This window comes from Lissotriton vulgaris, chromosome 12, assembly GCF_964263255.1.
Source record: "Lissotriton vulgaris chromosome 12, aLisVul1.2, whole genome shotgun sequence".
Taxonomy (NCBI): Eukaryota; Metazoa; Chordata; class Amphibia; order Caudata; family Salamandridae; genus Lissotriton; species Lissotriton vulgaris.
Window position 1 is genome coordinate 64,319,918 of NC_141700.1, and position 24,976 is coordinate 64,344,893.

General features: G+C 49.3%; 1 protein-coding gene across 6 annotated transcripts in view; it reads right to left on the reverse strand.

Annotated features, from left to right (window-relative positions):
* The window catches only part of NFIC (nuclear factor I C), a 407,618-nt gene that overhangs the window by 337,325 nt on the left and 45,317 nt on the right, over nucleotides 1-24,976 (reverse strand). For 2 of the 6 annotated variants that reach the window (XM_086947139.1, XM_086947136.1), the window contains exon 1: nucleotides 1,234-1,497. The exons of 2 other annotated variants lie outside the window; for them this stretch is intronic. In XM_086947139.1, coding sequence (XP_086803265.1) covers nucleotides 1,234-1,266 — 33 coding nt within the window. In that variant the 5' untranslated portion in view covers nucleotides 1,267-1,497. Of the gene's footprint in view, nucleotides 1-1,233; nucleotides 1,534-24,976 lie in introns of those variants that run through there. 2 more of the 6 variants (XM_086947138.1, XM_086947140.1) reach the window with 2 other exon arrangements.

The window sequence follows — 24,976 nt, forward strand, 5'->3', positions numbered from 1 at the left end:
CGAATGCTGAGGAGGCGAGGGCACGTTTTCTAGACACAAAGGAAAGAAACTTTGAGAAAAAGGGGCCCACCTTGACAGGAGCTCACGACGTCCCCAAGAATATTAGAAAAGTGCCCAAAAAGTGACACCCCGTGTCTCCATCAAAGCCACGCGAAGGAGCGACATGTCAGGCTGGCGCATACAACAGCAAAAAAAGCACGTTGTGAAAAGTATAGCTCCCACCCCCGCGCTAGACAAGCGATTAGGCGCACTGACCGTACCGACCTGTGGTGCCTGCGCAGCGCCCTGGCGCAGAGACGGTGCCATATTATAAACACGTCTCTGCAGCCTCCCGCGCGGGTCAGAGGGCACAGGCAGCAGCCAGCAGAGACTGGCACTGCCAACCCTGATGGCTTCTGCAGAGCCCACGTGCGGCCAGGCGCTTTCCTATCTGAACATGTATGTTCAAAGTGTTACCTAGCGCCTCACTGGCGCACACGTGCCTTTGCAGCGCTCCGGGACGTAGACAAACAGACACATACATAAATATTTATGCTACCACACCCCCCAGACGCACCACACCGGCATATTCACCCCCCAGTGCGGGCACCGGAATAGGAATCCGGGCACTGCCAAGCGCTGCCTTATGCCAGCCCAGGGCAGACGGGTGCACCAGTCTGGCGCGTCATAAAACAGAAAGTAAGACTACTTTTTGACAACAATGCCAGCCTTTTATAATAGCATCCGCCCCTTTCACGAAAGTACAGAAACACAAGAAAAGTTCCCTGCCACTGCCAACTTTTTGCCCCGTTATTTTATCCCAAAAGCGGAATTATTTACACCCACATGAAAAAATAGATGAAACATCGCTCCCGTCTGTCTCTCTGCGCGCTATACATTCAATCCACCCCGCCAACCGGAACCTCCCAAAATGCCAGGACAGCGAGTGCCAACCCCTGCCCGAGGTAGGTGAAAAGCTGGATGCCAGCAAAACACACAGCGAAGGAAACATTTTTTTCAGAAGCGAAGCCCCTACCATGCCAGGGAACCCCACTCAGTCCAAACACACCCCCCAAATAGTGCCCTGGCACTGCCAACCTGCTGCTTCTGCACAGCCGAGGGCGGGGGAGGGGAGGAAAGCCCGCCCTTTTCTCTGCTCCAAAAAGTACTAGCATGGTTCTGGAAAAAGCCCAAAGTGTCGAGTTGTTGGGGTGATGCCCGGCGGTGCCCGCGGGGTGTGCCAGGGAGCCTTACCTGAGTGAGGCAGAGGGGGGAGGAATACATCATGGTGCCCTGCAAGGGGAGCTGCCCAGGCTGGAAAGTTACTGAGTCATGTGGCGAAGGCAGCGGGGGCCCGAGCTCTGCCGCCCGGAGTCCGGATGGAGGGTCCCGGGTAGAGGGTGGCGCAGAGGCCGGATGCCCATCCAGAGGGGGTCTCAGCCGATCTAGGTGCCCGGGCAGCGGGGGCAGCGGGAAGGGTAGAGCGGGCCACCGGGGGGGACCTGCTCCATTTGGGAAATGGGCAGAGATAGAGAAGGAATGAAAAAAATGAAAAAAGGGAGGGAGCGGGGATGGGTGGGGAGGGCGCCGGGTGACGCGCGGGGGCCGGCCCGGCTGGGAGACGGCCCCTTTAAAGCGGCAGGGAGCCCCGGAGGGCCGGGGTCAGGGCAGGACACGGGGGGCAGCTCCTGCCGCAGGGGGAGGCGCACACTGACAGCGGGAGGTGGGGAAAGGGAGGGGCCAAGGAAGGGAGGGGCAGGAGAGAAGGATGTGGAGAGAGAGAGGCCCGGCGCCGAGACGAGGGGCCGAGGGAACCGAAGGGCGCAGGAAAGATGCGAGGAAGAGAGAGGGATGAAGGGAGCGCAGGGTTGAGGAAGGAACTGGTTGGGGGGCAGGGGCGGCGAGGGAAGGGGGGCAGAGGGCAGGGTGGAGAGAAAGAGGAGAGATACGAGGCAAGGAAGACAGGGACGGCGAGGAAGGGGAGGGGTAGAGGTACCGAGGAAGTAGGGGGGTGAGGGGGGTACAAGTGGACGGGGCCGGAGAAAGGGAGAGGTTTTGGGAGTGAACAGAGTGTGCGCAGCACACATTTAGGCAGTGACTTCATTGGTCCCATTACAATCCAGATCAGCCCCCAGCTGGGCAGTAAGGATGCAGCCATAATTGAGGGTCTCTGGGTCTCTAAAGCCCCAGGGCTCCGGTGCCACTGTACCTGCTGCACTGCTGATAGCTGAGCCCCCGACTGTGTGAGACGAGCAGGCGAACGAGAGTATGGGCTGAGGGTACTGGAGGGCCCGCCAGGAACAGGGGTTTGGGAAAGACAGAGGAGATGAGGTTCCAGGGTTGTAGCTTTCATTGGTGCAGCAGGTGAAGTGGCACCGGGGCCCAGGTCCGGAGAGGCTCATTCACTCATTATTACTGCTGTATTTTAAAGGTGGGGGGGTCCCTTCCTGGCGCTAATGCCCAGGACAGACTGGCTGAGGCCGAGAGAACAGGAGGAACAGAGAACAGGAAGGGAGCAGAGAACTGGAAGGGAGCAGAGAACTGGAAGGGAGCAGAGAACAGGAAGGGAGCAGAGAACTGGACGGAAGAGACAACAGAGGGAGCGAGAGGAGTGGAGGGCAAGAGACGGCGGAGCGGGAGAGACACCTACCTATGGGACACTTTGAGATGCATGCACTGTTTCCCACTTTACTGCCTCTGTGTGAAAGGTATGAATTTTGGGGCAATTTACAGGGCCGGCGCTCGGCAGGGGCAGTATGGGCAGCTGCCCAGGGCCTGGCTCTCAGCCCACCAGCATGGGACCCGCACCAGTGCAGCGCGCCACCACGCCTCTTGTGCCTCTGACCATCCCATTGAAGAAAGGTTGTTTGCAATTGGGCTTGCAGGAGGGGGCCCCCTCCCTGGGCCTCTCGGGGATGGTGTGGGGAGGACTAGGGAGGGGGGACTCTTCATCTTGTGCCAGTTGTAAAGAGGCCTCATTGCAGGTGTGTCCTGCACTTAGGCCTCCTGTCTGGCTGCCCATTGAGAGGCTCTGTGGAACACCCACTGCCAGCACTTTACCCGGTGCCCAGTTTTAGCTCTCAACCCCCGAGCTACTCTCACACCTTCAGCCCAATATGAGCTGCGCAACAGGTGCTTGTAGGTGGCTGAGAAGAGGAGCTGCGGCCCAGTAGGAGTCTGCACAAAGCAGCTTCCGGACACCCTGAAGGTGTCACTTATGTAAAATAGAGGGGCCTCGCACATTCCACTTCACCCGGGGCCCCAAAAATCCTATAACCGGCCCTGACAATGTATGTCACATGTGAACGCATTTAATACTAACAAGCGTGTTCTGCAGAACTTGTCTGTTCTATCCGATCCCGGTGTGTTCCTTTTGTCCGCCCCTCTTCCAATCCTCCCATGGTTTGTGCCCGTAGAATCACCCAACATTCCAATTGTCCGTCTGTCCATTTCATGATGAGGCTGTGTGTGTATGGGTTCCTATTTATTCACACTAATAAATCTTGATTCATGAGTATGCCTTTTAGCCTTTAATGTAACAATATCCAATACAGGAAACAGGGTCTCAATTAACCCTGGGCGAAGTACTACGCTTGCAAAGTTTGCGCTACTTCGCACTACGCAAATTGCACGTAGCACAGTGCAAACACGCGTAGCATAGCAGTAGCTGTTTGCTTGCTCGCGGTCCTCAATGTCAAGTTGGCGACCACGAACGAGCAAAATGACATCCCAGCAAGACTTTTACCTCATTCGCGATCAAGTTGCCGATCGTGGAAAATAAACCTCCCGGTGAGATTCTCAACGCGGGGAGGTCAGGTTTCTCATTGCGAGTGGTCGGGTATGCTCGCGATGAGAAACTACCAGTCCGCGTTGAGAAAGCTGCACCTCGAGTAGAAATCTACTTGAGCGGCAGAAAACAACCTTGTTTCACCCACTAAATTCAAGAGTAGGCCCTTAATGTTGTTATGCACAATATTCCATTGTGCATGAAAAAGATCAGAAAAGGTAAAGTTGCACACAAAATCTGTGCATACACAGCTCCTGGATAGAGTAAAACAAAATGGCAGGGATTTTCTGGCTTCTGCATGTTTGTGTTGAGAGAAAACTTCTCTCTCAATATGGTGAGAACCAGGCCTTGGCGAAGGTAACCTGCGAAACTTCACAAAGGGCGAAAGTCCGAAACTTTGCAGAAATGATCACCCCAAATGGCAGGGAGTGAGCGAAGATGACAGGGTGGGAGAGGGTGGCGGAGGGAAGGAAGGGCTGGACCTTCTGTGGGTATATGGTTCATGGAAGGTTGTAAGGAGGGGCATGATGGGGCTTTTTGGGAAAGAGGGAGGCACCATGGGAAATAGATGTAGGGGCATGTACCTGGGGTTAGGGGTGGGCGGAATTTGTGTAGTTGCGCTACGCAAAGCTCTGCGTAGCTGTAAAAAATCTCAGCGAGCACGCAAAAGTTCCACGAACATGCGGAATTGCTTGTTCTGCCCGTTTGAGATGCTTTTTTCCTGTTCGCGAACGCTGTTTGCGTGCTCGGGAAGAAATATCTTGTGAACATGCATTTTGAAAGTGCGAACAAGCAAAAATTCCGCAAAGCCGCGGAATTTTTGGCAATTCTGCGTTCTCCGCGGAACGCTAAATTACCCAAATTCTGCAAGTGGAACAGAATTTACTGCCCAGGACTAGTGGGAGCCAGGAAAGGGACCATGCAATCATGAAGCGATAAGGGGACCTGGAGAAGAAGGCGGGCCATGGAGGGGAGAAAGAGTGGCAGAGGGAAAGCACTAAGCATGGGCGGAAAATCCGTTTCGCTCGCGGTTTTTGCGGATTTTCGGTAAATTCGCAATCCGCGAGATTCGCGAATCTCCCGCAAAATCCGCAAATCCGCGAGCAGCGGATTTTGCTCGCACTGCTCGCACTGTTCGCGTGAGTTCGCGGCTTCCCAGTACAACTTCGCGCCCCGCGAATAAGTGCAAAATTGCAGAAATACGATCTTAGCAAAACTGAAACTACTTACCAGGTTCAAAAGTTCAGGCTCATCATTAGTAGCCATTTCCTGTAGTGCTTCCTGAGGGGCCCCTCCAGAGTTCAGTTGCCAGTTGCAACTATTATGTGACCCTGCTCTGAACCTCAGAATAGTTACACATATGCCACAAAGGTCCTGAATTACAGCTAAGGGAGACAAGCAGGAGCCAGGCTGGAGGTTCAAATCCATTAATCAGCCCCTAATTCATTATTGTCAGTTGGGGCAGGGCAGGTGTTGTAACTAATTTTGCAACAATGAAAGCACTTAGCAAGTGCAAAAGATCACTAATCAGGAAGCACTAAGGAAGCAGGTGCCAGCTAAAAAAATATTCTGTGACACATTAATCAGCCCCAAATTAATTCAGGTCACTTGAGGCAGGGAAGGTGTGCTTGCGTTGCCACAATAATGTACACTGACTGGACAACCAGAGGGTGCTGTGATGAAACAGAGGGTGGCATGGGTGGGCCAGAGGGTGGCATGAGTAGTCAGAGAGTGGCAGTGGTGACAGAGAGTGGCAGTGATGAAGAAGAGTGTCCCAAACAGGCTGGACACGTAGAAACAACAAGTTCGCGAAACTTGCGACCCGACAGGTAAGTTCGCAATTTGCGACATTGTACAAAACCCTCGCAAACTGGCAGAAACCCGCGCAAACACAAAAAAAATCCGCAAATTCGCGAGAATTCGCGGATTTTGCGGATTGCGAGTTCGCAAATCCGCAAAATTCGCGAACGCGAGATTCGCAAAATTCGCCCATGCTTAGAAAGCACAGAAGTGTCAAGGTCCTGGGCAAAGAGGGGGGGGGGCAGGGGAGGAAGAGGGAAAGGCAAGGTCAGAGAGGGGAACAGTGTCATTTAAGGATTTTAGGGGCGTTGGTCAAGAAATCTTTTGTGAGCTTCCCTTTGGAGTAATATTTAATTGTATTACCCCTTGTTTTGCCAATTCAAGCCCTATGTGGGCTAACAATATTGACTTTTACGTAAAAGGTTACGATTAGAAATACACAGAAGAGAACTCGAACCGTCTCTGGGAGGCAAGGGAGAGATAGGGGAGACGGTGGGTTTGGAAAAAGAGGGTTGCGTGTAGGAGAAACTGAAAGAGGGGGTAGTTTTAAATGGGGTGAGGAAAACAAGGACCTGTGGAAAGAAGGAAAGGCCTTATGGGAAAAAGGGATCAAAAGGAGAGAGTCTGTGTGAGGGTGGGGGGGGGCTCGTAGGAAAGATGGGGGTGAGCTAGAAAAGAGATGAAACTGGGGCAAAAGTGACAGGGCACAGAATGCGTGGAAGGGCATGGGCAAGAGGGTGTGACGTAGGAGGAAGTTGGCACGAGGAAGATGAGGTCACAGGGAGAGGGGGAGGGGTCAAGGGCCTCAAGGGATTGGGTAAGTGGCACCGGAAGGGACAGATAAATGACGAGGGCATTGGACTTCTACCGACCTCCCCCCCCCTCCCCCAGGCCACAAGGAGCTGTGGGCGGGTCCAAAGAGGCGCACCGCCACCACAAATCCAGTTCCGAGGGCTGCCAGGGCAGCCAATCAGAACTCCCGGTCTCCTTAGCAGAGCATTGGCAGAGGGCGAGGGAGGTCAGACCTGGAGCTGGGCTGGAGGGGGCGAGGTGACCTGAGGTGAAGTGTAAGAGCTCACAAGAGCTGTTCTGCTGGATTATTAATTTACAGGAAGTAGCTATTGCATCACAGAGAACAGGTAAACAAAACACTGCAAAACAATCAAACTCGGACACGTGCCCCGTTAGAAGTTAAATTAAAAAAATACGACACTTGAGTCAGAAGGCCGGGCTCGTCGTAAACATCAGTGGCGACCCAGGCACACCTGTGTGGAAATGTGAAAGCCGCTTTTCCACCGCAGAACCTCCCGTTCCGTCCAAACAGCTCCAATCTTCCGATGGCCTTCAATCCATGTAGGTACCAAAACTAGCCTCTGAAACCCAGAGCGAACTCAGGGGTAAAATGGTCGCTCCTCTCTACAGCAGAGTAGGCTTCCCACAACACTTAAGACGCCGCCCTGTGCACAGTATAGCGTCTCTTCCAGATTGACGGTATAACTAACTCATAGGCGCTTTCTCAATGGAGCGCTTGGCCTTGTCCATCAACTAAGGGAGCACTTATGTTACGGTCTAGAGCTAAGAAACACTCTATGATAGGCTTCGGAGCGCTAACTCATCTCCCAATGAGAGGCGGCCCGAACTGGAGGCCACATTCAGCACCCCGGAAGCAGACAGCTCCTTGACTGGAGCGCGCACAGGTGTCTTCCAAGGTAGGGGCCCTTTCTAGACTGACATGAGTTAGGTCTAGGCCCTAGAACCTCTGGGCTTCATAGCGCTTTCACAAGCGTGCATGGGCAGTCAAGGTGCCCAGTCTCACCACAGCGACCGCAAGGGGCCTTGAGTGGAAACGTTCCGCTGTTTCAACCAGGCAGGACTTAGTGCGGGTCAGAGGTCATCAGGGCAAGCATTTTCTTGGTCTAATCAGCCACAGTTGTCCGGGGCATTTATATAACAATCTAAATATTGCCACCGACATTTCTAAACGGGGGGCGCGTTACTATGAGGCGAATGGCGGCAGAGCCCTAGAGCACCATCAAGTGGCCGAGCTGTGTTACTGCAGAAGGCAGGGGAGGCCTTGCTTTTTGTAGTCTTGAAGGAACAATACAGCGGGAAAATATAGTTCTGCCTGGAGCCTTGCAAATACTCACACCGTTTCTGCTTCTAGAGACGAATCTATTCCCTCTTTAATCACTACATCAAAACTCTCAGCAACATTATGTTTTTTGCAGTTCTATGTAGCGCAAACTCGACCCGAAGGTATTGGAGCGCTTTACAGGAGCACCAGTTACATTACACAAATTCATTTTTTGAAAAATCACAGGTCGATGTTTGGTAAAAAGCGTACAAAAATAGCCAAAACCTAGATGACGCACAGAACTTTGGTATATACATGCATAGATACAGCACTAAACAAGAGTACTAGCCAGTGTGTCGTCATGGTTAGATCAGAGTTTCCACTGAAAAGTTGTTTATCTTTCTCTAAATATTTTTCTCTGCTATTTGTCATATCTGCATGAAACTTTAAAAAAAGTGAATCTGCTTGGAGTTAAGCGTGATACGTTATGTGCAGCCAGGGAAGGTTTAAGATGGGTCAAAAGTTGGGTTTTCCCATTTTAACTCCCATGGGACTCTTCGCCCTCATCTGCAGAAAAAGAGCTGATCAGAATTGCACCAAACTTGTAAGAAAGTAGAACTTTACTCATGGAGGGCTTTGTTTGTGTTGCTATAAATCCGCCCATTACTTTAGGAGAACTGAGCATTACAAAAATGATTTGGGTGGACAAAATGAATTAAAAAGTTATCTATGTTGATGGTTAGACTGTGACGGACCACAACACTGGTTTACGACCATCCACTGACCCAAATTTAAACACATTTAATTAGACGAGGGGTCTTTTCCAAAGATATCCATTTCGAGTTCATGAACTGTAACCTGAGAAATCTGATTGGCTGGCTCAAACATGACATTTCTTGTTGGAGCAGCATTACAGGTTACAGGACTCAGTCCCAGCATCCTGAAAAATACATACATGAGACAGAAAGGGAGAGGAGTTGGCCTAACGGCTAGGGCAGTCAGGCAACACCGGTCCCCACCCGTGCGATGCACCGGGGGATTGTCCGGTGCCCGCTATGGCCAGTCCGGCCCTAAGGGCAGTCGACCTCAAATCTGGGGAACCGGATTCGAGTCTCTGCAATGACGCTGAACATCATGGGATTCTGGGCAAATCACGTAATCTCCCCGCGCCTAAGAAAAATTAATGTGTCCTCATGTAAAGTAAATGATGCTCATGTAAAGCACTCTGATACCCGATACCTTCGGGTCTAGTTCGCGCTATATAAAAGTACGTAAAAAAAAAAGAAAGAAGGGAGCACACAAACGTATCTCCTGAAGACGTGGCTCAGGTGGGAAAGAAGGGTCCCAAAGGGCCCCTCATTTGAAAAATGAAAAACAAACAGATTTGCTCCTGAGATTACAAACCTCGCTGAAGGCTTCGCAGACCCGCCGCAAAACATCGAGATTGGCCAACACCGCGTCAAGGTCTGTAATTAACCCTGCAAGGCCTCTTAGAATCTGCGGATCCCTCCAAGGTACTTGGTTCAGAAACTCCACATAGGTGCAACAAGGACCCACAAGTCTGTAACGTTTGCAAACCTACATTAGGGGTCCATCAACCCTTAAAAATAAATAGTAAAAAACAAAAAAACAAGACTGGCCGGCTTGATTGACTGACAAGCACAGTTGGGGATGGCGCGCCCACCTGCCATCGTGAGCGTTGACAACTAACTGCACACAGCCGAAGGCCATGCCAAGCTAGGGAAAGAACAAAACCTTTTCCCTGGCGTATCTCTGAAGACGCGGGAACTTGCCTGACCGTCTCTGATTTCTGTGGACTGCTCGCCGCTCCCGCTGCGCGGGAGCCGCTTCGCCCGTGGGGGGACCCACCAACGCGGTTTGGAACTTGCCTGGCTGCCGAGGGAGACCGACAACAGAGGAGGCTACAGGGGTAAGCGCAGCAGGGACTCACTATCCCAGGAGTCCCTGCATGACCACGAGACATCGGTCAGCGCACCCCTGCGTGCCCCGCCCCACCGGCAAACCGCTAAGAGCGAAGCGGGAACCAGCTTGTTTGTGACCCTTTTCCCTGGCGTATCTCTGAAGACGCGGGAACTTGCCTGACCGTCTCTGATTTCTGTGGACTGCTCGCCCGTGGGGGGACCCACCAACGCGGTTTGGAACTTGCCTGGCTGCCGAGGGAGACCGACAACAGAGGAGGCTACAGGGGTAAGCGCAGCAGGGACTCACTATCCCAGGAGTCCCTGCATGACCACGAGACATCGGTCAGCGCCCCCCTGCGTGCCCCGCCCCCACCGCCACTCTACAAGAACAGAGGAGAGTCCGTCTAGCGGAACGCAAGCGGGACGCCTGGCGAAGCCCGGGCAAAGGGTGGGCCGTCTGTGGCTGTCCGGGGCCAGCAGGGGCCGGGACGGGCCACCCCCTTAACATTTCCGGTAAGCCAAGTAGAGTATTGCGTAGAGGGATTACACCAATACATCTAACTGTACTAAGTCTCTGTATATGTCTACATACTCCCCAATGGCTACCCGTTCAGGTAGATGTTCACGGAGAGGGGGAAACACCACGCTGGGGACTATGGACAACTTTATTACCCGCGCGGTTTCTGTGGTAGAGAAGGAGATTATCCTAGCGGAACGTAGATTGTCACGTGAATATCTGGCACATAAACGATCCTCCATGGGGTCTCTTGCACAGGCTAAATCTCCCACAAATAACGTTATGCCAGCTGATTCTAACACTCCCCATGGCGATATGCAACCATGTGTTATCGATGTAAGATCAAACAGTGATTTCTCTGAGATTGCATCTGACCCGGCACCCCAAAACAAAATATCAACTAATACCGGAACCAGAAATGTTACAAACGGTGAAATCCCAGCACCACCGGTCTTGCCCTTAATAATGATACATGATGCCCCCTCAAATCACATCCTTCAATCACCTCCTAAGACGACAGGAAGGGTTGCTGTAAAAAGGAAAAGACCGGTCACTCCACGTAAAGCCTACAGAATAAAAACATTAAAAAGAATTCGTAAAAACGACACGAATGTGGGAGCTCACTGCAAAGTAGTAGTTAACGACGGTACGAGTAATGGGATTGAACTCAGTGAACACCCAGAGTGTAATCAACAAAAAGATCCTGCTGATAATGTTGTGACCATTGACTTAGCTAACAACTCTGTAGACTTACCAGTACCAGAAATGCTGATGGAACGGATTCAAACCCTCATGACATCCTTATTGTTGCCAGTAACAGAAAAACTGGAAGGGTTATTAGACCGCTTGGACAAATTTGAACAAACGTCCCTGGATAATTTCTATGCCCTAAAAACGCTGGTAAAACTTAATACAAAGATTGGCCAAGAAACTGTAAGACCTGAGAAAAGCCCAATAACAACCAGACCAGCTCAACCACCTTGCCATGCCAAGAAAGATAGGGCAGTGGATTCAAGCAGGCCTAACACTGTACTGGGAGGACCGAGCAAGGAGTCCCGGAAAGACCCACCAACCAGTGATAGATCACGACTGGCTGTTCCACCTAAGCCAGCACCACGCAAAACAAAACAATCATCAAATACTATCACTGTAGAAACTAGGGTACCCACTAAATCAACTAATGGAATGGTACCCACAGGCACCTGCAACAACAGTAATGCTCAAACATCTGATTGTAGCACTGACCTTCAAGTGCCCAAAAGGGTCCCCAACGCTCATCTTCCACCAGGGTGCCAACCATATGTGGTAGTTCTCACAGGGGTTCCACCATTGAAACCCAACAAAAGGGAGTCTTATGACGAACTAAAAAACAAGACCCTATACTGGCTGAAGGAAAATAGACCCCTACCCTACACAGTCAACTGCCAAGTTATTCAAGTCCGAAGAGTCAGTTGGGTGGGAACAAGATCAAAAGACATTGAAGGGGATTGTATTCTGGTCAACTTTAAAGACCCTTCTGTTGCCCAGCTTGTATATAGTCAACAGCCGCGAAGTAACAACCGAGGAATTGGGACCTGCGATCTTAGTTATTTCTACCCAATACAATGGAAACAAGACAGCAGAGTACCACAACAGCCAGGCTTGTTGGCCAATAAATATTCCTTCTTCGATCCCCCGACCCCATTTGGAAGAACACCCCCGATAAATTCGGGATCGGACAACAACTGGTCATGGTGGGGCCACTGACAAATAAACGAAGAAGTCGCATCTAAAGGTACGACTACTAACTCTTTCAATGAGGATCATCATGTTGGGAATGAAAATCCCAAGCTAAAGCAAACAGGGAAAATACCCAGAAGAAAAGCAACCGACCAACAAGGACCAGTTTCAATTGCTGATGGTAGTACCGAGGGTTACGGTCCACCAGCATCATCATTGTTCAGTATAGTACACTGGAACCAGGCGCCTGTATTGGCACCCCCGGATGATCCCAATGAAGGCGAACCCTTGTCAATAAGCCACCCAATCAACCAAGTACCTTGTAAGCACAACCAAGACTTAAAGATACTGTCATGGAACATCGCAGGGCTGTCCAGAAACCTGAGCGATAGAAATTAGAGCTCGTTTATGGAGGAGCACGAAATTATACTTTTGCAGGAAACATGGGCTACTAACATTGTACACAGACTTGGTTTTAAGACGTTCTTCAAGGGGGCAACCGCATCTGTAAGAGGTAGACCCTCTGGGGGCCTAATAATTTGGATAAGCATATCCCTGGATGTTGTTGTATCGCCCCTGCACTTTGCTTCCAATGATTTACTTGGCGTCAAGTTAACCACTAGGAACTTGGGAGATGTTTATATGATAAATGTCTATAATAGACCTTCCCCAAAAAATAAGTTATCAAAGGTTATTGAACAGCTTAGTTCCTATCTTGTTACTTTAGAACCTGAATCTAAAATATACATAGGCGGGGATTTCAACTGCCAGTTCGAGCCCATAAAGGGGCTCGAAAAATTATTGGAAAATGAAGATAGAGCGCTTGACATCCCCCCCTTAGATAATGTAAAGTATGCAAAATGTACAGTGGCTGCTATGCAGATATACGAATTGACTGTATCCCATGGATTGCGGGCATGTAATGGTCGATTAGACCCGGATAAACCGGCTAACAACACCTTTAGCAAGGGGTCGTCTAAATCCTTGATGGACTTCATGCTAATTTCAACTAATCTCTGGCACTTATTGTTGGCCCTTAAGGTCGTGAATAGACCAGAGAGTGATCACTTTCCCTTACAGTTAGGGCTATTATCCGACCCTTTTTTGGATCATGATAGTAGGATGGAAAGTGAGAGTGGGGTAGTAGAGGTTGTCTTCTCTAATAATAGGAAGGCAATTAAATGGCCTCATATCTTAGCAAAAGAAGAGACACTCTTGGGAATTTATAACACCTTCTCAGATATCATCCCCCAATACGGAAATCTAAGGTTGGGATCCCATGAGGTCCTGAAAATGCACTACCACCTAGTGGAATCACTAACACCTCTCCTGAGCAAAAGTTGTGTAAACAAAAAAGTAAACACAAACAGGCAATTGGAACTAGAGACGCCATGGTACAACAAACAGTGTCATCTAGCCAAAACTAATTTAATTATTGCCGTGAAGTCTAAAGACCAGCTGAGGGTTAGAGAATGCAGAAAAGCATACAAAAACCTTATGCAAAATGCAAAAAGGGAATGGGATGAGCGAATCTGGGAAGACCTTTTGAGTGCCGCTAAGAGACATGACCAATGTACTTTCTGGAATCTAATAGCCAAAAATAACAAAGCAGGTAGTTCCAATAGGGATTTATTCTTGGATGAAAAGGTCTGGTTTGATCACTTTATGGCTTTGTATGATCAAGTAGGGTCTCCTGTCGAATACAACGACCCCAGGTCCTCCACCCAGTGTATTAATCCTGTGCAATTCAGAACTAAAGAAACTCTGTGTGCAATAAAAGCAATAAAGGCGGGCAAAGCTCCAGGTCCGGACAAATTACCTGGTGATTTATTTTCCCATAATATTGAGGTATGGTGCCCCTACATAAATTATTTGTGTAATTCAATCCTACTAGGAACCCCGATCCCTGAAACGTGGAAAGGGGCCGAAATAGTAACCATTTTTAAAAAAGGAGATCGCTACAACCCGGGCAATTACAGACCAATTAGTTTAATTGATATTTTACAAAAAATGTTTGCCAGACATATTTTAAATCGGCTTTTAATATGGATTGATGAATCAGAAATCCTCTCCAAATTCCAAGCTGGCTTCAGATCCAAGACTAGCACTGTAGATCAAGTGTACAGATTTATGTGTATATGCTGGAAATATGTTAAGATAAAGAAGTATAGCATATATGTCGCATTCATGGACCTACGCTCAGCGTTTGATCTTGTTCCCCGTCACTTATTAAGGGAATGTTTAAAGAAGATGGGTGTCCCGGATGAATTATTGGTTAATCTTATAAAATTGCATACTGATAACTTTGCTAAAGTAAGGTGGGGAAGAAACGGAGAACTTACCCGACCCATCCCTGTGAAAAGGGGGGTGAGAAAAGGGTGTGTATTGGCCCCAACCCTCTTCTCGTTGTTTGTAAACTATATTCCCCACTACTTAGCCCAATGCAACCATGATTCACCTAAACTGTGTAATGAGGCAGTCACAGCACTACTATTTGCGGATGACACCATCCTAATATCCCAAACTCCCAAAGGCCTGCAAAATCTAATAAACAAATTTAATAGTTATTGTGAGATGAAGGGGTTGGAAATTAATTAATCTAAAACGAAATATATGGCAATCAATCCCTCCAAATCATTTAAGAAGAATCTGGCCCTAAATAATACCAAACTTGAATATGTAGATTCTTTTGATTATCTGGGTATTAGGCTGGACAGCAGAATGTCTTGGACAAACCAACTTGATAAAAGCAGGTTAACACTTAAACAGAACTCACTCCCCATTCTAAAGATTCATGGTGGGAGTACATCTAAAGCCATAACACCTGCGATCGAAGTGTACAAAGCAAAAGCTCAATCTGCTGCCTTGTATGGGGCCGAGATCTGGGGGCCTTATTCTAAAAAAACATTCGAGGCTGACGAAAATATGTTTTTTAGACGTGTACTAAGACTGCCAGTAAGAACACCCTTAGTACCGGTCTATTTAGACATTAATATAAAGCGTACAGACCTCTTATGTTGGATGCGACCATTGCTTTATTGGGTGAGATTGTGGTCTACCCCGGAACTTGCTGACTATAGAGCAGGTATATTGGAAGTTAGGGAGCTGGACTCTTTTAACTCAATTAAGTGGCTGAGACATGTATCCCACTGGCTTATAGAAATAGGTCTATCACACTTCTGGGAAACACCAGCTACATCTATTACCTCGCCAAATAGCTGTAAGAATCAAGTAAAATCCGCCTACTGGAATTATGTAAATATACACATATACGAACGTGCTACTGGTACATTAACGCACACATTTTTGCAATTTAAGGATCACCCCTCATTCGAACATTTTATGGACGAAATTGAGCCACCTCTGGCTAAATCTGCTTACCTCAAATTTAGGTATGGGTTTTTACAGATGAATGCAACCACTTGCAGGTGGGGAAAAGCAAGTAAAGATCCATATTGCACTTTTTGTGACCTAAAACTGAAAGAAGACGAGGCTCATATCCTTTTTTTTTGCCCGTTATACGTATCATCTCGGAAAAAATGGATTATACCCCTTTGTAAAAACCTGGGGACACGTTCATGTAAAGAGGCAGAGCGTATACTTAGATCCTCGAACAGTAGGTTAATAGTATTTGGTTTGAGTAGGTACCTCCACAGTGTTTGTATAACTAGATAAAAACTTGGAATGTCAACATAGAAAAAATTGATTTTATCTTCTGGCTTTTTAACTATTTATAATTGTATATAACTGTTCTTAATAATTTAATGGTCTAGTAAAAAACCCCGGTATGCATATTCCTTTTTAAATATATGATCAATGAATTATTTCCCAATTGTATTTTGCACCTACCTGTATTTTTGCACATCATGAACGGTTGTTTTATCTATTGTAACTAATTTTTAATAACAATTATGTGTAATATGTGTATTATATGTGTGTTGGCTTTATGACAAAGTGTCGAATAAAAGCTTTAAAAAAAAAAAAAAAAAAATCAAAGAAGGTGGATCTAATACATAATTTAAAAAAACGAAAGTTCACTGAAAAAGCACAGTTAAAATCAAATGTATCAAGTTATAGTTAGGATTGGTTACCAGGCCTTACCATATATATATATATATATATATATATATTTGGTTTTTAGTAAACAAAACACTGATACAGTGACGTTATGGTTACAAACGAAACCTATAAACCACTAGCAAGTATAACTAAGCACCATAACTAAATAGTCAAGTACTGTCAAACACAGACCGTTACTAGTGAGCTCATAGGGCCCACACAGTATCCCCCATGGGCCTTGCTGTGCCATTGAAAGGGAAGTGGGCCACGTCGCAACCTCCCCCCTCCCCCCCCCCCCCGGGCCATTAATGTCCCTGGGGACCCTGACTCCCAGGAGTGAGGTCCTGGTATATCACGTAGGACATGGGTGCCCACCCCCAGGACATAGCGGTTTCCCTGCCTGCACTAGTGTAGGCAGGGAAACCTTTGTTGCTCTCACTCGGCAGAATCAATTTAAAGCTCCCATCAAGTGAGAGGAAACAGTAGGTCAGCTCTCAGCGTGAAGGAGCAGGAAATTTGCTCCTGCCCGCTGGGAGTGGACTTTCATCTGTTTCCCTGCTCGCTGTGAAGCGGGCAGGGAAACAGATAAAAAAATTGCACTGGCACACAGGGAGCAACATATTTTGCTGCTCCCTGCATGCAGGAGCAATGCTGGCACACCCGTGAGGCGAGGAGGTGGCAGGGACCGACGGGGGCTGTTTGGGCTGCCCCGGGGACCCAACAAAAAGAAACTGGGTGCCCTCTGTGGGCCAGGGTACCCACCATTTACTGGAGAGGCACCAAGATATGAGGTCGCTGCGTCCTCCCCCTATAGATACTGGCCAGGCACAGGGAATGGGGTCCCTGAGGCCAATAGTAGCATAGGAAGGGGGGCTGTGTGTCCCCCTCCCACTTTAAATATTTGCCAGGCACAGGGGGATAAGTGCCTGTGGCAAATATTGGCCCAGGGAGAGGGGCTATATGCCCCCAGGCCATGGGGTCCCTGGGGCCAAAATCATCTGGGGATGGGAGCTGCGTGACCCCCTTTAGAATGACAGGCCACAGGATATGGGTTCCCTGAGGCTGAAATCGGCCTGGGGAGGGTGGCTGCTGCCCCCTCCTCCATAATCTAAGTAATGGGTCCCAGTGGGTGGGGTCCCCAGATCTAAATTCAGTCCAGGGAGGGGGGGCCACTGAACCCCCACCTAAAAAAAAGGTGGCAGGGAATTGGGTTCCCGGGGCCGTAATTGGCTCTGGGAGGGGGAGGCCTGCCCCCCATTCATGTTGACTGCCTTTAGGAGTGGCCCACCCTCATCCCGCACAGCTGAAGGCTGGGTGCGGTTGGCCGCAGGCCCTGCACCCAACCTCCAGCCGTCCACAGCTGAAAGCCATGAACGACATGGGGTTGGCTGCATGCGGGGGGGGGGGGGGGGTGTTGGCCGATTATGGTCTGCGGTGGAGGTTGGATTAACGTATGGTAATTAAATATCAAAGTTTAAAAAAATCACAGAAAAAATCAACGGTTACAGGGACGTTATAATTGGGAATCAAAATGTCAAAAAACCTTAGAAATTAGCCAATAAAACAAAGGTTACAAAGATGTTCTTGTTAGTTTCACATTTTACAGGCACAAAACTATACAAATTCAGCAGTTATAATTAGAGCGATCTCAAAAAACTATAACTGGTGCCCTAAGGTAACGATAACTTGCACCCGGCACTACTAATCCCAAACATATTACATCACTCATGACATCTCCTATGACATCATTGATGATATCGGGGCAACATTTGCTATAAAATTATTGATGAAAAAAACGTGCATGGCCAGGGTGCAAAAAAGATAGACTCCCGCGGAATCGGAAAAAAACCAAAATGGTGTCCGGGCCGGATTCATAACCACCCCCCCGGGGCTGTATTCACTAAGGGGTGGGGAGCTGGCCCCAGCTGTACAAAATTAGGTAGAAAAGTAATATGGTAGTAACCTGCCACTATGTAAACTATAAAACAAACCAACACACTCTTTGGATGATGTCTTCGCTAACGAAGTAGGATTGAGGATCCAAGCAAGACAATGTAGTTTAAATGCACAAACAGGTTTAGGTTTAGTAGTGTGAAAAGTTTTTATTACGCAAGTGAAGGCTCAAGCAGATCCCTATTAATGACCTACCCGCAGTTTGCTGATTTCCCTGCAATTGGCACACAACATGTTCACGATTTCCTTGCGAGTGCTTTTTGGCGATGAAAATGGGTGTGCACTTTACCCATCAATTAACTTTAAAACCACTTTCCTAGAGATTTTGAAAGTCGGTGGCCATCGATGATTCTTTTTCTCACAACTACTTAAACGTTGTACTAAAGTTCTGGCTATAAGCAAAAACCCATAAGTTAATGATGGTGAGGACTAGGGAAAGTTTACAAGAAAACGTCACAACTTTTCCCCAGGAGCGACCGGCATGGCTCGCAGGGGGGGGGGGTTAATTTAATTTTAAAAAATGAAACTTACTTTTCCGTTGGCCAGGTCCCACATCATCTCTGCTCCTGCTCTCCTGCCTCTGCCAGGAACAGGAAGCAGAAGCAGGTTCCCTCCCCAAAACCAGTCACAATGCTGCAAGCAGCGTTGTGATTGGTCGGGATGCCGCCTAGCCAGCGGTTTATGTGGAGGCCATTTTCTCCATGTAGGCTGCATTGCAGCCTGCATGGAGAAGGACAGAGTGCGCATGACTGGTTTGGGCGGCCCCAGGGGGCATACTAAACAGCTTTTGCACGCTCTGGAGTGCGAGAAAGCAGTGGGGTGACGCTCCTCTGCCCTAGTGGAGGAGCTGCCCTAGCTATTCCCTCCCCTATCTAGAGTATGAAGTGCAACACCATCCCATGCAACCAGTGGTCTTACACCATCCCACAAGCAGAGCACTCTTACACCATCCCACAAGCAGAGCACTCTTACACCATCCCTCATGCAGAGCACTCTTACACCATCCCACATGCAGAGCACTCTTACACCATCCCACATGCAGAGCACTCTTACACCATCCCACATGCAGAGCACTCTTACACCATCCCACATGCAGAGCACTCTTACACCATCCCACATGCAGAGCACTCTTACACCATCCCATACCATAGAACCTGTGATTTTACACCATCCAACAGACATAAAGCTCTTACACCATCCCTTGGAACCTGTGCTCCTACACCATCCAACAGTTACAGCACTTTTATGTCATTCAACAGACAGAGTTCTTACACCATCCCATGGAACCAGCACTCCTACACCTTCCCCAGGCACATCAACCGTACACTATTCTAGATAGTCAGCGCTCTCACAGCATCCAACAGACACAGTACTCTTACACCCTCTTATGGAACCAGCTCTCCTACAGCATCGCGCTTTAGACCATCCCATAGAACCAGTGCACATAGTGCATTGAAAATGCACAGTGTTTTTACACCATCCAACATGCGCAACACTCTTACACCATCCAACATTCACAGCGCTCTTACATCATCCACCATAGCGCTCTTACACCATCTAACATGCACTAGGGTCTTACACCCTCCAAAATACACAACACTCTTACACCATGAGTTTGAGTTTGAGTTTAAAACATTTATAAAGCGCACGTTCACCTGGCCGTTTCATGGCGCTATGGTGTACTGAACCTCAGAGAACAGGATGGTCGGGAGAAAATGGAGTGGTTTATAGTGGGAAGGCTTGTAGAAAGAGAAAGGTTTTTAACGCCTTTCGGAAGTGAGAGTATTGAGTGGAAGATCTGAGGTGGGGCGGTAGAGACTTCCAGAAGGTAGGGGCGAGTGTGGAGAATTTCGAGCCCCCCCACTTTTTGCGCTTAAAGCGGGGAACTGTCAGGAGATGTTGGGAAGATGAGCGCAGTTCCCGGGAGGGGGCATAGGCTTTAATTTCCGAGGAGATGAAGGCGGGGGCGGATCCAACCCGAGCCTCGAAAGTGATACATCCCATCTTGAACTGGAATCGTTCTCGGATGGGGAGCCAGTGCAAAGACTTGAGGAGAGGGGTAACATGATGGAATTTGGCCAGGTTGTAGACAAGCCGGGCAGCCTGGTTTTAGACCAGCTGTAGTCACCGCATACTGTATGCGGGCATGCCACAGTATAGGGCGTTGCCGTAGTCTAAGCGAGAAATAACCATTGCCAGGACAATAAGTTTTAGGGCAGAGAAAGAAAAGAAGCGGGAGACCCTACGGATGGTGCGAAGTGAAAGAAAGGAAGAGGACACCACTGAACTAACCTGGGAGTGCAGGGTGAGTTGATTGTTCAGCTTGATTCCAAGCGTTTTCACAGAGGAAGATGCAGAGGGAGGCCAGAAAAGGAAGGTCCAGGGACTGGAGCAACCACCTGTTAAAACCAGCTTGGTTTGTTCTGGATTTAATTTCAGGTGGTTGTGGTTCATCCAGTCCCGGATGAAGATCATAATAGATTGGAACTTAGCCATGGACTCTGGGGATGGTGACAAAGAAAAGATGAGCTGGAGGTCGTCCGCATAGTTATAGACGGAGACCTCCATTTGCTGAAGGGCAAAAATGAGGGGGGCAATGTACAGATTAAATAGAAGTGGGGAAAGGGAGGAGCCCTGAGAAACCCCGCATTGTACCTTCCGTGGATCCGCCAAGAAGTCGCCCAGGCGCACTGCTTGGGTGCGGTCCCTGAGGAAGGAGGACAGCCAGACCAGGGCTGAACCTCCAACTCCCGCCGCCCTGACACGGGAGAGTAAGATGGAATGATCAACCATGTCAAAGGTGGCGGAGAGGTCGAGGAGGACCAGGGCCTGGGGAAGGTTGGTGTCCATGCCCTCTCTGAGGTTATCGAAGACCGATAACACCACAGACTCCGTGGAGTGTGCGGGCGGAAACCGGCCTGACGGGGGGCTAACACCCCGTTTTCCTCCACGAAGGTAGTAAGCGCTCTGGTCACATGTCGCGCCAATACCTTCCCCAGAAAGGGCAGTAGAGAGATGGGGCGATAGTTGACAAGAGCGGATAGGTCAGCGCCAGGTTTTTTGAGGATGGGGACAATGATGGCTGATTTTAGAGATGGAGTAACAATGCCCTGAGACAGAGAGCTGTTAAGAAAGGTAAGAGGGGGTTGCACACAGATCGAGTAGATGTGCCTGAGGATGTGAGCGGGACAAGGGTCTAAAGGGGAACCTGATTTGACCAAGGGAAGGAGGGAGAGGAAAGTCTCTTCAGTCAGAAGGGGGAACGAGTCAAGGCATGCCTCGACTGATGGACACCGGGGGTCAAGAAAAGAAGGGGTGGGGGGATATTGGCTTTGATCTTTGAAATTTTATCCAGGAAATAAGTATTAAGGGAGTCGCATAGATCCTGGGAAGGGGAGGGTTTGAGGGTGGCTCTATCGGAGTAGGCGAGATCTTGGACAATAGAGAAAATTTCTCTGGGCTGGTTTTCGGCAGCCAGGATTTTTGAGGAGAAATAGGCCGTTTTAGTGGTCAGAATACCTTTTTTGTATTGAGACAGAAGGGTGGTGTACTGAGCTTTAAGGTTGGGGCAATAGTCTCGCCTCCAGGCTCGCTCAGCATGACGGACTGTAAGTTTTAAGGCCTTCAATTCCTCGTTGAACCAGCGGTTGGCATCGTTTGCCCGTCTGGAGGACACTCGCCTGAGGGGGGCGACCGAGTCGCAGCCTGACAGGAGCCAGGAATTGATAGAGTCGGCTTGTGCAGAATTTGACAGACCGAGTAAACCCGGACTGGAGGAAGAGAGTTGTGGCGGATAGAGAGGCCACATCGACCCGGCTCCAAGAGCGTGCCCAGATTTTTTTGGGAAGAGAGGGCTTGGTGGCTGGGCTAAGGTGTAGGTAAAAAGAAATCAAGAAGTGGTTGGACCAGGGGCAGGGGGAGATGGACAAAGAAACTATAGGACAGTTGAGGGACCAAATCCGATCAAGGATGTGTGTGAGAAGTTGGCCTGATATGTAGTGTTTCCAATTCTGGAACCACTGGGTATCAGTCCAAACAAACCCCAAAGATGTCTGGTTGTAAGTCAACCCTGTTAGACAAGCTATCCTAGTGGTAGCATGGACTAAGCAGCCTAAAGGCTAAACTTAAGAGGTCGTGTTAAGCGAGCTGTTTTACCACATACAATCCTGTAATCAAATGAAAGGACACCACACAAGTATATATTGTAAAAATATATGTATTTATTTCTAAATTACTCCCCAGTACTCTTTATGAGGAAAGGGGCACAAGCGTTAAATCAAAAGCACTGCTAAACATATAAAGTTGGCACAATTATGGCTGAGGGCGGGGGGCCACTCAGACCATATACTAAAAAAATGGTATAAGTAACACTTATCGAGCAATGGTTAGGCCTAGGGCCTAGAGATTCGCTGGGAGCAGTCAGGACAAGCAATGAAGAAGTCGGGAGTAGCCCACAGGATACGGGTGCAGCACGGAAAGTGCGGCGCGCACCAATGTAAAGTCAATGGTGCGTAAAAGTTAGTAAAAGTGAATTAAATGATACTTCCGCTGAACCTAGGAACACAAAACTTCAGACACAGACCCTAGAGGTGTGTGCCAGTGTAAGGACACCGGCGTTGCAAAGTTACCTCACCCACAGGCCGTGGATGCAGAGGGTCGAAGTGGCGTCGGGTTCTGTCACGCAGGTTCTTGGTGCTTGGAGCTGTTGCAGCTGCAGGCGCTGTGAAGCAGAAGTGTCCGGTGCGATCCAAGGGTGGATCGAAGTAGAAAAGTACCTGAAAGCAGAGGGGACAGAGTCTGGGTCACTCAGCAGTGACCAGGGTGGAACCAGGACGGAACCAGGCAATGTCGGGCGCAATCAGGCGGTTGTCGATAGGCTTCTCTCCGCTGTCACGTGGGCTCTGGGGCATCTGCGACGTCCAGGAGCAGGTCACGATCTGTCCCACGTAGGCTCTCGCCGTCAGCACCGTCGGCTTGAAGATTGTAGCAAACAGCACTTGGCAAAAGCAATCCACGCAGAACCGGGAGATTGCTTATCACTCGAACCAGGAGGGTCAGAGTGGGTGCTCCTTTTTACAGGAGCTGGTGCAGATCTGGAGCAACCAGAAAAGCAAGTCGTATTTCGAAGTTCGTCGGCACAGGGGCCACAAGCCAGCTGGCAAGTGACCGGGCCAACGCGTCGAGCACACACAGGCAGAAGGGCCCCACGCAGCACTCGTCGAGTGTGGAGGGGTGAGCTTTGGTGCAAGTGGAGCTCGGGGCTGGGGCTTCTCAAACCCCGGTGTACAGCTTCGAGGGTCACTCGGGGGCTGCACGGTCAGCGTCTCGTGGCCTTTTCAAGATGGCGTGCCCCACGCTTCCGGTCGCCTCCACGGGTCTCAGCACTGCAGGGACTGTGGATCGGGCAGGTAGAAGGCAGGCAAGCTTGATCTCGTCGATCTCTGTCGCTCGAGTTCCGGCGGGAACTGCAACAAAGCAAGGGTCGAGGGCTGGATGGTGCCTGTTTGCACAGGGTGGTCACTCCTTGACCACAAGGGAGATTCTTCAGTCTTCTCACGTCGTGTAGAAAGTCGAAGGGTCCAGATTTCGTTTCTTATGTTTCTTCAGGATGATCTGAGGTCCGTTGGGACTGCTCCCCCTCTTATTCGAATCTAGGGGGTTGGACATCCTGCTAGGTCCCCTCCTATGGGTGGGACCCAGGAAGGGGGTGGTTACACCCCTCTCCTTTGATCCTGGCCGCGCTGGGACAGGGGCTGGGAGGCCCCAGAACCGGTTTGGCCGGATCCTGCAAGGGGCAGCCTTGTGCTCCCCAGGCAGTGTCTGGTTTCTTTGAAACCTCCCTACTCCAATCCACTATCTCCTGTCTGGGGTGGTTTGACACCGCCCTGTGACAGGAAACTCTTTGTCCAGGCCTCCTCTGCCGGGTTTCGGTCAGCAGCAGGAGGCCAGACCCGTGTCTGTGGCAGGGGCATCCATTTTGTGGATCTGAGGCTCATTTTAAATCAACCGCGTTTCAGTAAAGTAACATGTCTTCTCCCTCTAGAAGGGTGGAATGCTATCCCCGTCGCCAGAACTGGCGAGGGGATAGTATTCCAATTCGTATGACACCTTACACGACATGTTTTGATAAAGCCAAACCAAAGTTGCTATATAACCGCGAGGATTATAATGCGCTTAAGAGTATATGGTATGGCATTATCCCGGATCAGCTTAGGGAGTTGTTCCCGACAGCTGCAGACAGGCTCAGCTCATGCCAGAGCACCATCTCACATAAAACCACGCACTCTGCCTCCAGGATTGATGAGGCCTTCCATAGGAGTGGCTCACAGGTTATATATGTGTCCAGATATAGGTTTAGATATAGGTATACTATATCTAAGCAAGGGGTGATTACACCCACTTGCCCCAGCTGAGTGATCAGCCAGTTGTGTCAATTTAAGAACCAGCCAGGGGTGGCAAAAGCTATGCTTCAGCCCCTGGTAGGCCTTGGTGGCACCTATGCCCTGAGCACCTATAGTGCATGGTACAGGGGCTGACAAGGAGTCCATTTCCAATTGTGGTATGTACCTATAGCACATGTATCATAAATTTAGAGAGAGAACAGCAGGCTGGGGGTCTGATTAGCAGGCCCACAGCCTCAGTAAGTCGAAAACCAGTGAAGCAAAAAGCAAAAATTGGGGTGACCATAGGATAGCAGACCCTACTCTCCTACATAACCCCCCCCCAAACGCAGGGACATTAAACTTAACCTTGACCAGATAAGTCTTCATGTTCTAAGTGGAAGTACCTGGAGAGACCATCTGCATTACCATGGTCAGTCCCTGGGCGGTGCTCCACTGTAAAGTCCATCCCCTGTAGGGAAATGGACCACCTGAGCAGTTTGGGATTTTCACCCTTCATCTGATTTAGCCACAAGAGGGGCTTATGGTCTGTCTGAATTAGGAAGTGAGTACCAAACAAGTATGGCCTCAACTTCTTCAGGGCCCAAACCACAGCAAAGGCCTCCCTCTCAATAGCTGACCAACGTTTCTCCCTGGGGGTCAGCCTTCTGCTAATAAAAGCAATGGGCTGGTCTTGACCATCTTGATTAAGTTGTGAAAGCACAGCTCCCACCCCCAACTCAGAAGCATCTGTCTGTACAATGAACTGTTTGGAGTAGTCAGGAC